Source organism: Artemia franciscana, chromosome 16 (genome assembly GCF_032884065.1).
Source record: "Artemia franciscana chromosome 16, ASM3288406v1, whole genome shotgun sequence".
Lineage (NCBI taxonomy): Eukaryota > Metazoa > Arthropoda > Branchiopoda > Anostraca > Artemiidae > Artemia > Artemia franciscana.
This window is the reverse complement of record NC_088878.1, coordinates 2051844-2067915: the sequence shown is the minus strand read 5'-3', so window position 1 is coordinate 2067915 and position 16072 is coordinate 2051844. Positions and strand designations below refer to the sequence as shown.

Here is a 16072-nt window from a genome sequence, read left to right as displayed (position 1 = left end):
ATTTTCGAAAAAGGGGGAAACACCCCAAAAAGTCTCCCCGTCTTAATGCATCACACCATCAAATATCAGATCATGAAACCTCGCTGTAGAGGTTTCAAGCTCTATATACCAAATGTGGAACTTTGCATAATGATCGTATTGAGCCAGTGACTTAAAGATAGAGAGAGGTCTCATTTGATCGGAAGTTGAAAGTTCTAGTGCTCTTTTTAAGAGACAAGAAAGATTGGAGGCCAACCAGCCACTTTCCCACGCTTTTTTCCCTTAAAGTTGTTCGATCAAAATTCTAAGTTAGCCATTTTGTTCAGCCTAGCTGAATGGTCCAATAACTACACCTTTGGTGATAATATGACCCCCCACTGCCCCTGGGGAAAGGTCCGTAAGCTATGAAATCTTCAAATTGTTTATGTGTAGTATTTTTTGTTGGATAGTATACAATAATTTTTTGTGGGGGGGGGGTTAAGGAATTTTATGATTGAGGGGATTTTCCACTATGGGAATTTTCCATGGGAAGGGAAATTTCTGAGGGTAAACTTGCCTGGGGAAATTTTACACTGGGGAAATTTGCCAGAATTCCTATATAAAATTCTTTTATTTGTCTTACTTTGTCTTTGCCGATTCAATTTTAGATGTCGGGATGTTCTGAGGAAATTTTCAGTGGGTGGGAATTGCCTGAAGGATGTTTCCTTGGGGTAATTCTCCACGAGAGAAATTCTCCATGGGGTAATTTTTCGCAGGAATAACTTTCCCCTGGTGGAGGGGGAAAATCCTCGGAAGTCCGATTTCCGGATGAATTGAAAAACGATCAGAAATTAAAGTCTTATTCAAATGAAAGTTTGTTAAGGAGAATTTTTCAGGCGGAATCACCACAAGAAATTTTCTGAGAGAATCTTCAGCGTGGATCGAATTATACGGGGATGGGATGAGATGTAATATATAAGAGGAGCTTTATTTGTAGGAATTTTTCGTGGAGGGACAGAATTTTCCATACAGTGGAGCTGGATTTCCAGGCATTATTCGAAAAACAACCAGAAATTGAGTAAAGAAAGTAAGTTTTTTCAACTAAAAGTAAGGAATAACACTAAGATTTAAAACGAGCAGAAATTACTTTGTATATGAAGGGGTTTGCCTCCTCCTCAATACCTCGCTCTTTACGCTAAACTTTGATTTTTCGTCCTGATTCTTTAAGAACGACTCCTAAAACAAAAGAGCCGTTAATTATAGGCAGCACAATAGCGCTGCCTAAGTAAAGAACGATATGGGCACAATGTAGTATTTATTTATTTGTTTTTTTCTCTTTTTAGAAGAAATTTTTCTTTAAAGTTCTTAGAAACTTTAGTCTAAAGAGCGAGATATTGAGGAGGGGGAAATTTTCCTCATATGCGGAATAATTTCTGTTCGTTTTAAGTTTAAATGTTGCTCCTTACTTTCAGTTGAAGGAAACTTTTTTTTATTTAACCTATAAATCGCATAAATCCATACTGACTATTCCCTTCGACTCTCTAGTTTAATATTCAGCTATTCCTGGAAACTTTTTCTCAGCCCTGGAGTCTATCAGTGCCGTAATGATTGTCCGACTGACTATCTTGTTTTAATTGTTTGGTAACGTTTAGGTCTTATTTAGCTAAAGGTTCTGGGCTGGTAGTAAAACCTCTGTTATAGAGTTCTCAAACCTGTTAAACTTGCATGTACAATTTTTATCAAGGTCACACTTCTGGGAGTATTTCTTCTCTCTCCTTTTTTCTAAAATCGTACAATTTCTTCTAAACAATAACCCTTGGTAGGTAACCTGAAGCTTAATATATTTCACATGGTGGAATCAGCAGAAAAATAGATTTTTTGTGCAGATATTGTTTTATAACTTGAATTTCTTAGGCTCTCTCTTACGAATATTAAGGGTCACTCCTTATTCGCCGTTTGCGTCTTTAAATTATATAATTGAGTGAATTGTATTTTAAATCATGTTCATATTGTCAAATTACTAGATGATTTTGGGAAAAATAAGTAAAAGCAAATGCTTTCTAAGTAGATTCATTCGATGTGTAATAATAGGATATTTTTCGTTATTTTTATTTTTGAAGTCTATGAAAGGTTTCTTACGATCTATTTTGAATTGTGTTTTGCCCCCTGAAATTCTAGTGGCTTGAGGCCTTCGCTCCAATTATGTCGCCACTGAATGCGCCTTCTTATTTTACCCCGAAATTCTTGATTTTACCTGAATTCATCACCAAGCTGACTATATGGCCAAATCTTATTTTTTTTTTTCTGGCTACGTGTATCTTGCGGAAATATCCAAGCATTTATGTAAAACTCTGCTTTAAATATCATCGCACTTTTGCTAGAAAAAAGAAAACATATATTGTATTAGCATATAGAATAAGTAACTTTCTTTCTTTCTTTCTTTCTTTTAGGCTGGTGGATTGTCTGGAGGTGCTTTTTGTCCAATTTCAAGTTTGTTAGTGAGTTGTTAGGTACTGGTGAAGTGTCCCCTACAACAAAAGAAATTCAAGAGGCAAGATCGAAAGCTAGAAAACCACGGAAAAGACGAGAATGACCCTCTCAAGTACAGACTTTTTAGCCGAAAATAATATTTGTGGACAAGCACTGCTTTCTATTGTTTCCCAAGGAAATGCAATCCATGCTGAGCTAGGGCAATTGAAAGACTTTGTCCCGTTAGTTTTTAAGAAAGGAACAAGTGAGCATGTAAAATTTGGGGGAGTATTAATAGACTTTGAATACTTTCAATCACCAGATTCTTTTGAGGCTACTCTTGAAAAAAATACGGTAAACGTATTTCAGCTTTATTCTCTTCTTTTTTCTCTCTATAAATTTCCATTATATAGGATATATTTTAGCTTCTAACATATTATGGATCAATAGATCAAATACTTTTTTATTACCTTGTGGATTTTAAAAAAATATACCACCTATGATGTAGAAAACATCCAAGATTTGTTAGTGTCTGCTTGTGTGTTGGTGTATGGAAGCTGTGGCTAAATTACTTTAAATAGACTTAGTCAAACTGGCTGCTGAAGATTTTATCATGAGTTGCGCCGACTTTTCTTTTTTTTATTTGTTTTCTATTAGCCTGGTACTTTGATATCGTAGAGAGTGGCCAAATCGCCAGATTACTATGACTGAGCCCTTTAACTTTTTCGTCGAAAAATGAGAAACAAGGTTTCTATTGTAGCCTAATACCTTTTCAACCTAAGAAAGAAACAGCTTCCTTATTTATCATTTCCAAAAGCATTAACACTTTTTAAATAATATGCCTGTAACGTGTATTACACAGAAGAAACGGCCTTTGGCCTTTTCCTAGCAGGAATAGTAAAGAGCAGACTCTGTTGTTTTCGCACCCCTTTTCACCCTTTAAAGTATCCGGGTTGCAGATTTAGCTAGCAACCTAGTAAGAGACGATCACTTCCAATACTAAGAAATATAATAACCCATAACTCCTAGAAATTGAGTTAGATCAAAACAAGAACTCCTGACATAACGTCATTTCTGGTTTTAACTTATGATTATAACATCATTTTTCATCTTGTATACGAAGTTGCAGTTTTTTGTCACGAAGTTTATTTTATTTTAAATATTGTGTTTGTCAGTTTTACATGGCACTAGAGGTAGCACTTTCCTTTAACAAAAGCCCTTAAACAGCTCTCTATGATGTTCCAGAGCTCTGCTAGTTGCGGAGAAAAAAACGGGAAAAAAGGCCACTTAAGTGCTTCCCGCGCAAACAAAAATATTTTCCTTGTTGTTCAAACCAGGGTCTCATTTATAGGGTTTTTGGCTATGGTGATTCCAATGGCGAACTTTTACTTCGACTGGATTTGGTTTCATAATGGTTAATTTTGGGTCACTCTCTCTTACTAAGTTGCAGCTGCCGCTGCAACCACGATTTAATATTTTGAAAACTAAAAAAGGAGGGACAACGTCATCTAGTGTTTGGCGATACTTGGACTTTTCCCAAGTTTCTTAATCGCGTTCCTGTCAGGAACTGAGATCAGGCACGACCCTAATTTACCAATGACAGTACCTAACTTTACATTGAATTAATGATTCTTATTATTACACTAGCTGTTGGGGTGGCGCTTCGCGCCACTTCAACACCTAGTTGGTGGGGCGCTTCGCGCCCCCCAAGCCCCACCGCGCGCGTAAGTCGTTACGCGCCATATTAGTTACGCACCATTGTAGTTGTGTCCCTGTGTCCCACCTGTGAATAGATATATATATATATATATATATATATATATATATATATATATATATATATATATATATATATATATATATCTATATATATAAAAATAAGTTGTCTGTCCGTTACGCTAGATTATATCTTCTATATATATAAAAGAAAACAAACTAGAATGTAAAAACTGGAAATTGCATAAATATTTCGAAATATTTTGACAATAGATAAAAGTAATTCGAAAAAGAAAAATGGTAAAAAACTAAAAAAAAACTAAGAGAAAAAACTAAAAAAAAAAATTAAAAATTAAAAAAATTAAAAAAAGAAAAAACCTAAAAAGAAAAAACTTAAAAAAATAAAAAAGATAAAAAACTAAAAAAAAACTAAAAAAGCTAAAAACTAAAAAAAGAAAAAACTAAAAGAAAAACTGGGAATTGCACAAATATTTCAATATATTTTGACAATAGATTAAAGTAATTCGAAAACCTTAAAACAGATACCCCAAATTTGAGGTTTAATTTAAATTGTTGGAGCTTTAGCATGCTTGGCACGTAAAGATTTTTCCAAGTGTCAATGTTAGAATGAACATTGAGAAATTGAAGAAAATAAATCAATAAAAAGAAGAAACTAAAAAAAGAAAAAACTAAAAAAGAAAAAAAACTAAAGAAGAAACTGTATCTATATATATAAAAATGTATCTTCTATCTATCTATATATATAAAAATATATAACTAAACTGATAATATAGATATAAACTACTAAACTACTAAACTGATATAAACTGATATATAACTGAAACTAAACTGAAAAGCAAACTGAAACTAAAAATGTAGAAACTGGTAATTGCATAAATATTTCTATATATTTTGACAATAGATTAAAGTAATTCGAAAACCTTATAACAGATATTTATAATTTTGAGTTTTATTATAAATTGTCGAGTGTTTGCATGCTTGGTACGTAAAATTTTTTTCTAACATCAATGTTAGAATGAACACTGAAAAATTGAAAAACATTGAAAAAGGTAGAATGTTACCAAAAAGCAAAACCAGGCTTGCGGTTCAAAGAGAAATGGCCAGATTAAGAATGTGCAATTTACGTCAACGAAGGCGTAAAAAAACTAAAAAAAAGGCAAAAACTACAAAAAAAACTAAAAACTAATAAAAAAAATAAAAAAGCTAAAAAACTAAAAAAACTAAAAAAACTAAAAAAAGGTAAAAAACTAAAAAAACTAACTACAAAAAAAACTAAAAACTAATAAAAAAAATAAAAAAGCTAAAAAACTAAAAAAACTAAAAAAAGGCAAAAACTACAAAAAAAACTAAAAACTAATAAAAAAGCTAAAAAACTAAAAAAACTAAAAAAAGGCAAAAACTACAAAAAAAACTAAAAACTAATAAAAAAAAATAAAAAAGCTAAAAAACTAAAAAAACTAAAAAAACTAAAAAAAAGGTAAAAAACTAAAAAAACTAAAAACTAAAAAAAACTAAAAAAAAGGAAAAAACTGAAAAATAAGCTAAAATAAAGGTAAAAACCAATAAAAAACTAAAAAAAACCTGAAAAAACTAAAAAAAGGCAAAAACTACAAAAAAAAACTAAAAACTAATAAAAAAAAGTAAAAAAGCTAAAAAACTAAAAAAACTAAAAAAACTAAAAAAAGGTAAAAACTAAAAAAAAAAATAAATAAAAACTAAAAAAAAAGGAAAAAACTAAAAATAAGCTAAAATAAAGGTAAAAACCAATAAAAAACTAAAAAGAAAAAAAGGAAAAAACTAAAAAAAATTTTCATCTAAAAAACTAAAAAAAACTAAAAAAAGGTAAAAACTAAAAGAACTAAAAAAGAAAAAAATAAATGACGACACTCAAAGAGAAAGCGACCAGGACAAAAGGAATGTTCGATTAGCAATCAACAAAGCACCGGGACACAGGGAGTATAAATGACGACCAGGACATAAGTAAAAAAAAAAACTAACAAAACTAAAAAGAAGGTAAAAACTACAAAAAAACTAAAAAGAAAAAAAAACTAAAAACTAATAAAAAAACTAAAAAATCTAAAAATCTAAATAAACTAAAAAAGAAAAAAAAAAGGAAAAAAATAAAGGAGAAAAACAAAACTAAAAAACGAATGTATATACAGACCGGGACACCGGGATACAAATGACGACCGGGACACAGGGAATATAAATGACGACCGGGACACAGGGACACAACTACAACGGGGACACCGGGGGAAACAGGGGGATATAAATGACGACCGGGACACCGGGACAGGGAATGGTCGATTAGCAATCACCATCAACAAAGCTCAAGGGCAATCATTAGAATCATGAGGTATAGATCTGAATACAGATTGTTTTCCCATGGACCATTATATGTTGCATGTTCAAGAGTCGGTAAACCTGACAATCTATTTGGATCAGGTGACGTCACCTGAAAAAACTGGATCAGGTGACGTCAAAACTGAAAAAACTAAAAAAAAGGCAAAAACTACAAAAAAAACTAAAAACTAATAAAAAAAATAAAAAAGCTAAAAAACTAAAAAAACTAAAAAAACTAAAAAAAGGTAAAAAACTAAAAAAACTAACTACAAAAAAACTAAAAACTAATAAAAAAAATAAAAAAGCTAAAAAACTAAAAAAACTAAAAAAAGGCAAAAACTACAAAAAAAACTAAAAACTAATAAAAAAGCTAAAAAACTAAAAAAACTAAAAAAAGGCAAAAACTACAAAAAAAACTAAAAACTAATAAAAAAAAATAAAAAAGCTAAAAAACTAAAAAAACTAAAAAAACTAAAAAAAAGGTAAAAAACTAAAAAAACTAAAAACTAAAAAAAACTAAAAAAAAGGAAAAAACTGAAAAATAAGCTAAAATAAAGGTAAAAACCAATAAAAAACTAAAAAAAACCTGAAAAAACTAAAAAAAGGCAAAAACTACAAAAAAAAACTAAAAACTAATAAAAAAAAGTAAAAAAGCTAAAAAACTAAAAAAACTAAAAAAACTAAAAAAAGGTAAAAACTAAAAAAAAAAATAAATAAAAACTAAAAAAAAGGAAAAAACTAAAAATAAGCTAAAATAAAGGTAAAAACCAATAAAAAACTAAAAAGAAAAAAAGGAAAAAACTAAAAAAAATTTTCATCTAAAAAACTAAAAAAAACTAAAAAAAGGTAAAAACTAAAAGAACTAAAAAAGAAAAAAATAAATGACGACACTCAAAGAGAAAGCGACCAGGACAAAAGGAATGTTCGATTAGCAATCAACAAAGCACCGGGACACAGGGAGTATAAATGACGACCAGGACATAAGTAAAAAAAAAAACTAACAAAACTAAAAAGAAGGTAAAAACTACAAAAAAACTAAAAAGAAAAAAAAACTAAAAACTAATAAAAAAACTAAAAAATCTAAAAATCTAAATAAACTAAAAAAGAAAAAAAAAAGGAAAAAAATAAAGGAGAAAAACAAAACTAAAAAACGAATGTATATACAGACCGGGACACCGGGATACAAATGACGACCGGGACACAGGGAATATAAATGACGACCGGGACACAGGGACACAACTACAACGGGGACACCGGGGGAAACAGGGGGATATAAATGACGACCGGGACACCGGGACAGGGAATGGTCGATTAGCAATCACCATCAACAAAGCTCAAGGGCAATCATTAGAATCATGAGGTATAGATCTGAATACAGATTGTTTTCCCATGGACCATTATATGTTGCATGTTCAAGAGTCGGTAAACCTGACAATCTATTTGGATCAGGTGACGTCACCTGAAAAAACTGGATCAGGTGACGTCAAAACTGAAAAAACTAAAAAAAAGGCAAAAACTACAAAAAAAACTAAAAACTAATAAAAAAAATAAAAAAGCTAAAAAACTAAAAAAACTAAAAAAAGGCAAAAACTACAAAAAAAACTAAAAACTAATAAAAAAGCTAAAAAACTAAAAAAACTAAATAAAGGCAAAAACTACAAAAAAAACTAAAAACTAATAAAAAAAATAAAAAAGCTAAAAAACTAAAAAAACTAAAAAAACTAAAAAAAGGTAAAAAACTAAAAAAACTAACTACAAAAAAAACTAAAAACTAATAAAAAAAATAAAAAAGCTAAAAAACTGAAAAATAAGCTAAAATAAAGGTAAAAACCAATAAAAAACTAAAAAAAAAACTGAAAAAACTAAAAAAAGGCAAAAACTACAAAAAAAACTAAAAACTAATAAAAAAAATAAAAAAGCTAAAAAACTAAAAAAACTAAAAAAAGGTAAAAAACTAAAAAAACTAAAAACTAAAAAAAAACTAAAAAAAGGAAAAAACTGAAAAATAAGCTAAAATAAAGGTAAAAACCAATAAAAAACTAAAAAGAAAAAAAGGAAAAAACTAAAAAAAATTTTCATCTAAAAAACTAAAAAAACTAAAAAAGGTAAAAACTAAAAGAACTAAAAAAGAAAAAAATAAATGACGACACTCAAAGAGAAAGCGACCAGGACAAAAGGAATGTTCGATTAGCAATCAACAAAGCACCGGGACACAGGGAGTATAAATGACGACCAGGACATAAGTAAAAAAAAAAAACTAACAAAACTAAAAAGAAGGTAAAAACTACAAAAAAACTAAAAAGAAAAAAAAACTAAAAACTAATAAAAAAACTACAAAATCTAAAAATCTAAATAAACTAAAAAAGAAAAAAAAGGAAAAAAATAAAGGAGAAAAACAAAACTAAAAAACGAATGTATATACAGACCGGGACACCGGGATACAAATGACGACCGGCACACAGGGAATATAAATGACGACCGGGACACAGGGACACAACTACAACGGGGACACCGGGGGAAACAGGGGGATATAAATGACGACCGGGACACCGGGGCAGGGAATGGTCGATTAGCAATCACCATCAACAAAGCTCAAGGGCAATCATTAGAATCATGAGGTATAGATCTGAATACAGATTGTTTTCCCATGGACCATTATATGTTGCATGTTCAAGAGTCGGTAAACCTGACAATCTATTTATATGCAAAGACAATGGGACAGCAAAGAATGTTGTATATTCGCAAGTTTTACGTAGTTAAAACCATATATATATATATATAGGGGGGGCTTGGGGGGGGGGGGCGCGAAGCGCCCCCACCAACTAGGTGTTGGGGTGGCGCTTCGCGCCACCCCAACAGCTAGTATATATATATATATATATATATATATATATATATATATATATATATATATATATATATATATATATATATATATATATATATATATATATATATATATATATATATATATATATATATATATATATATATATATATATATATATATATATATATGTTTTTAACTACGTAAAACATGCGAATATACAACATTCTTCGCTGTCCCATTGTCTGTGCATATAAATAGATTGTCAGGTTTGCTGACTCTTGAACATGCAACATATAATTGTCCATGGGAAAAATAATCCGTATTCAGATCTATACCTCATTATTCTAATGATGTGTCCCTGTGTTCCGGTCGTCATTTATATTCCATGTGTCCCGGTCGTCATTTGTGGTCTGGTGTCCCAGTTTGTAATTTCTATTTGAGTGTCCCGGTCGTCATTTATATTCCCTGTGTCCCGGTCGTCATTTGTGTCCCGGTCTCTAATTTCTATTCGAGCAATCCCTGTGTCCCGGTCATCATTTATATATCCTGCCTGTGCCCCCGGCGTCCCCGTTGTAGTTGTGTCCCTATGTCCCGATCGTCATTTATATTCCCTGTGTCCCGGTCGTGATTTGTGTCTGGGTGTCCCAGTCTGTAATTTCTCTTTGAGGTTCCCGGTCGTCATTTATATTCCCTGTGTCCCGGTCGTCATTTGTGTCCCGGTGTCCCGGTATGTAATTTCATCAGTTGACAAACATGACGTCAGTCGACAAACAACTTCATGACGCATACAGCTCAATCCTTATAATGACGTCAATTGTTAAGTTCATATCAGTAGGTTTAATCAAACGGGCTTCTTAAACCTTTTTAGTTTTTGATGCACAGTATGAGTTTGAGTTTTAAACTTTGTTTCTGTGGAATTTTTGAGACTTGAATCATACTCGACAAAAGGCGTCGGTAAAATTCCATTGGAAAAACTCGAGTTGATTTAAATTTCCCACAGACAGAATGTGCTTGATAACTTTCAGAATCATCCTTTTGACAAATTGTGCTCAAGCGTATATAGTTGTGTTTTCATGGTTCAGCGCAATATTTCTCTGTATGTTTACACTGTAACTTTTGCGAAACAGTTCTCTGGACATTGTTTATAACACAGTGGCGCTATTTTTTGTCAGAAAAATTAATTCAAGTATTACATGTTGTTAATTAGGAAATCGAGTATATGTAGCAATTTCCTTTAGAATGTGCCATTAACAGATCTCTATGGTGTTCCCGTGCCCCGCAACCAGCGGAATAAAACAAATTACACGGCAGTGTTTTCCATGCAAAAAAAAAGCAATTTTCCTTGTGACTCAAGCCGTAGGACTTTTGGCCATGGCAGCTCCAATGGTTTGCTTATTTTCGATGCGATATCATTTTAAGGGTGTTTCAGATTTTTTTTTTTTTGGTTACTGTGGGCTGTTGTTCGTCCACGATATGCTGTCTACAGTATTCTAAGACTTTGGTACTATTTTTTTGGATAAATACAAAGGTAAGAGTCTATCAAGTTCGTTTATGCCGATATCAAGTATTTATTTTAAAAGGTGCCCAAATCCTATAGTAACTCAAAAAAGTGTGTCTTCCTTTTTTCTCCGTTTTTGTTTTCAATGCTAGTATGCTTTTTGTAAAATCCTCTTGATACTACTAAAGTAAAATGCATTAAAAAAAAAAAACTCATTTTGGTGTCATACTCGTATTCCATCTGTGATATTAGGGTGTATGACTTCGTCGAGAGTAAGTTTCAGTTGGTATTGTTAATAAATTGCGATTGAAAAAAGTGTTCCATTCTGTACGAGATTCCAGCTAAGAAAAAGCCTTATGCTTTTTTCTGTGTTTACTTTAATTGATAATTTAGAAGGACTAACCAAAAAGGTCAAGCCTTCAGCCTCAGAGGCGCCATTTGGGCCAAATCTTGGGGTGGGCATGGGGCAATTGACAGAACTTGAGACTTTTGTTATGAATCTAACCTACTTTCAAAGTTTACAGTGATTAATAGCAAATAGCGTAATTACCCCAAGGGTCGTCAGGTAATTACGCTCTTTGGCTAATAGGCGTGCAGTTTGTTCAAATCATTTGAATAGAATGGATTATGTTGGACATAATGGATAATTATGGCCAGAAAAGAGCCCTTTGTGGTGGAAGCTTGCCCCCCTGGAAAATCTGGGGTAGGCGTTTGCCCCCCTGCCCCCCCCCCCCCAATGGCGCCTCTGTTCAGCCTCTTACAGATTTAACTTTATGTTATGGCGTCATATGTTTACTAGCAGACAAACTTTTTAATTTATAGTATATTTAACTTCAGTACATTTCTTTTATTGCTATTCCATTTAATCGTTCACTTGATTTCATATTTTGCTACCTTCTTATTACTTTTACGTAATTTTTATCAATTATAAGCTAACAGATTTAACAGATTAAGTTAACAGCCTTCAAAAGCTGAAAATAAAGAGAGTCCCCAGGGGATATGCTTTTTAAGCCAATAAAAGAAAGGAAAGTAAAAGGCAAGGGCATGCAAATTTGCAGAGATTCAGTGTGTTCTTTAATAACATCGTTTTTACTGGACAAAATCCTATCCAAAAGTCTTCAAAGGTCATTGGTATTAGATATTTCATCCTGTTGTGTGATCAAGTGTGAAGACAATTCTTCTTTTTATTAAAAGAGAAAATTTTCCGCGTCTGAATTAGGCACATGAAAGCTTTAAATGATAAGTGATGGTAATTAGCATGCAATTGAATTGTTGCACAACATACGTCAAGAAGGTAGCGATTCATTAGATTATTTTCTATCTGATATGTACGTAACTTATGTATATATACGTAAATACATATATGCCTTAGTGCATAATACATTAAATACTACCCAAAAAGGGACACAATTATAAAAACTATGATATTTGAAAAGCTCTTAGGACAAGTCCACTTTCCTAGTTTGAGCTGAGGCAAATCACAGTGTTTACGTGCCTATTTTTGTAGCCACTCTGTCAAACAGCTTTTGTGAGTATGTCCTATGCTTCCTCTGTAGTTGAAAGGATTTACCAAATTTTCTGAAACTCCTGAATCGAAACAAATTCGACAATTATGATTCATACAGAATAAGTTTATACAGAATATAATAACATTAAATCATAAATGTAGTCACACTCAAACTTAAAATAATAATTTTTTTTATAAAACAAACCATTCTTAATTGAGAGGGAATTATAGTTTTTTGAACAGACTTTTGACTTCTTATTTTAGAATGGAAGTATTGAACCGTAATTTTTTTTGTACAAATATTTCTTTTTGAATAAATTTGTATCACCTGGTTCTTTTTTGATCTTCAGTTGCCTCTAATAGGAAGAGGAGTCATGTATGCTCATATGAGTTCCCTCTCTAACAGATTATTTTGTGACAAGTCTACAGCTGTAACCAATACAGAAAAGGGCAAGGTCATCGGATTCAATGCTCTCAGATGTTCATTCATCGAACAATATTTATGATATTGCATGTACTTTTTCTTGGGGATGAATCTGAAGTTGCCTGAAAAAAAGAAAAGTATTGCCTTTTTTCAACGATTTTCAAAATACTTTCAATCTACGGCACCATGTGCACCAAATTTAAGAAAAATAATTCGGCAGATGGATAGAGCGGAGTCTCAGCTATTGAATGATATCAAAAATGCCGTCTTTAGTTGACTTTTTGAAACTTAAGGAGAACAGAAAATTACCTACTAATAATAGCATAGAGAACTTGTGTCTTTTAAACTTGTATGTAATGGACAAGTTATTGTGAATGGAGGAGTCGTGTACAAAACCGGCAGTCCAAACTAATGAAATTTTGAGTACAGTGTTGACTTAAAAAAGAATGAGAATTGCTAAACTCTGATTTATAACAATTTAAGTGAAGCTTCCATATTTTAGCAGTATTTTTAGTATCTTAATTCTTTTTTACATACATAAATAAATCACTGCTTATAATTTTTTCGTGAAAATCGAAGGAATAGAATTGGTTGGTTTTGAATATATCCATGTCTGCACACCTCCCTTGTCCATGATTTTAATATGATTTTTCTTCTAATTCTGAAGTGCTATTTATCTTGCAGTCATTGAGAATCCTAGATGACCAGTTAAAAGCTAACTTTGGGAGCATAATTAATCGCTTTTATCTGTTTTTGGAAGCTATCCATAGATACGTCGTGAATCTCCGCACCTTCTTAGAAGATTTGGAATCTGGAGTTTTTGTACAACAAACAATGGAAATGCTTATGGATCACTATGAAGCCAGGCAGCTAATGGTGAGCTTTTACATTTTCTAGGAAAACTAAAATGGAAAACTTAAATGGAGGTAACAGGATATTTGTAGCCCTTTTTTATGTCCTACACATTCATTCGCGGGTAGGGTATCTAGGACTCGGTTCTATGTGGAGCGCTTTGGGTAGGGTCGTACTGTGACTTCAGTTCAGTTCACTCGGGTTTAGTAAAAAAAATACTTGTATAATCTCTCTTCTCTATACAAAGATGCATGCTGAGTCCCTTAACGCCTTAAAACTTATTACGCACTATGGCCCTCGCTCTACTCCTCGATATAACCATGGTCCTACCTTTATTATCATAAAAAACTTGATTCTAGGATAAAATACAAAATTTATACGTTAGGCAAGCACTGTGCACTTACTGCAGTCAAGTTCAAGAGCTATGCAGTCATAGACGAGGCATTATCGGTGATGTAGTAAAGAGCGACGTTTCTATATTATATTTATTTCTCTCTTTTTTCTACGCTTCATAATACAGAATAGAATATCGTAGAAAGTTTTAGAAGTTCTCAATTAATTGCAAATACAGAGTTCTAATGCCTTTTTAAGGACCAAAACCAATTTGAGGGCTGCCTAAGGCATCTTTTGTGCCTCAACAGCCCCACTGGTATCAGCCTAAAATGTCAGAAGTCTATTTTTTTTTTAAAAGATTGGAAGATAAAAAAAAATTTCTTCGGGGGGTAAGTAACTCGTACAGACCCAGGGGTAAGAGTCACAAATTCTGAATACAGCCTATTTGAAATGGAATTCATTGATGTATTATATTAAAAGTGAAAATGTTACGCCTTGTTAAGCTGGTAGTCATGCTAGGATTTTCAGTCTGTATAATTATAGGGACCTCTGAGAGGCTCTCGGGCCAGTGTCCGTTCCAGTGACCCCCATTTCAACCTCATATATATTGGCATATTGATCCTCTTTCAACCCATAGTCATTTAGGAATTATTAATGGAACGGTCCCCACGGACAAGCTTTACTTTTTAGGGGAACTAGCAATAATTTTTTGTTTACATGTATTGTCAGTAAATCCTTCTCTCTCTCTCTGTCTTATAATTAAGTGCTAATCTTTGAGAATCGTGAAGATTGCTCTACAACCGTCAAAAAGTAACATTAATTTATTTCTTCAATTATTTTTTCGTAGATGGAGTTCAATTTTCGTTTATTCCGTATTCAAGGGCTTCTGAGGTTTATTGATTATAAATTGGATGCTAGTAATGTAATTTTGCTATTAAAACCAAAACATATTAAGTGCGTTCTAAAAAATGAGCAAATGATGCACAAAATTGATGTACAAATGTTTTTGAGTTTGTTGATATAGATGTTCAAAATCGACGAACGTTACGCACATGTTTCTGTGTGACTACAAAAAAAAACAAAACAAAACAAAAACATCTCAAATGGTAGATCAAACTTTCATTTTAGAGTTGATTTGTGTAAGTTTTTTTTTTATCTAATATGTTTCAAGATTTTAAAGTAGGCCTATTTGAAGTTGGTTAGGTTGCAAAATATAAAGGGAAAATATGAAAAGTGAAAATTCACCTGAGAATCGTAAGAGTGGCTAAGATGGGCTTCTCCTGTATCTCTTTTAAAGGCGACTCTTTGTAGGATCATTCCTAAATTGCATGGAACTGCCCCTCTGAAAACTTGCATGGAACTACGGGAGTAATGATGGAGTTGCTATGAAAAGAAATGAAATGGTTTGGGTTATCATAAATATTTCGAGTCAAGGCAAAATCAGAATTCTCGGATCTTTGGCGTAACTTCGTTGCTCTTTCGGTTGAAGATTAGTGTTTAGATAACCTCTCTCCTGATTTTTCGTTGATCTTTTTGGTACAGTAACAGCCACAAGAGCAAGGGATTGTATAAACAAGACCACCCAGAATAGGGCTGATTATTTCCTTGCTAGTATTGAAAAAATGTGTATAGTGTTTATGCTATTCAAATATATTGTGTATGTTTAGTACTTAAATACTATGTATAGTATTTTAAATGTAGAATCTTCTCCACATTTTTCGGGGAAAATTTGCATCCTGTGATATCAAGCAGTTCGTGTTAACGAACTGTAGTAAGAAGCGACCCGGCTCAATAGTAACCGAAACTCTAAAAAATGGAATTTTGATACCGATAGTTACGTAAACAAATCGCATTTTAATGCTGATTTTAAATATGTAACTTTCATCAAGATTAGTCTTACCTATCAAAAGTTACGAGCCTGAGAGAATTTGCCTCATTTTAGAAAATAGGGGAAAACACCCCCTAAAAGTCATACAATTACGAAAATCACACCATCAGATTCAGCGTATCAGAGAACCTAGTCGTAGAAGTTTGAAGCTCCTATCTACAAAAATGGGGAATTTCGCATTTTTTGCCAGAAGACAAATCACGGGTGCGTGTTTTTTTTTTCACAGGGGTGAT

At 32.2% G+C, this 16072-nt stretch overlaps 1 protein-coding gene across 5 annotated transcripts in view; it reads left to right on the top strand.

Moving 5' to 3' along the window:
* Positions 1-15403, top strand: part of LOC136036893 (WASH complex subunit 5-like) — a 41022-nt gene extending 25619 nt beyond the window's left edge. For all 5 annotated transcript variants that reach the window (XM_065719257.1, XM_065719261.1, XM_065719260.1 and 2 more), the window contains exons 3-5: positions 2409-2781; positions 13451-13642; positions 15263-15403. In XM_065719257.1, the coding sequence (XP_065575329.1) occupies positions 2548-2781; positions 13451-13642; positions 15263-15274 (438 nt within the window). In that variant the 5' untranslated portion in view covers positions 2409-2547 and the 3' untranslated portion in view covers positions 15275-15403. The remainder of the gene's footprint in view (positions 1-2408; positions 2782-13450; positions 13643-15262) is intronic.
* The last annotated feature ends 669 nt before the right edge of the window (positions 15404-16072 follow it).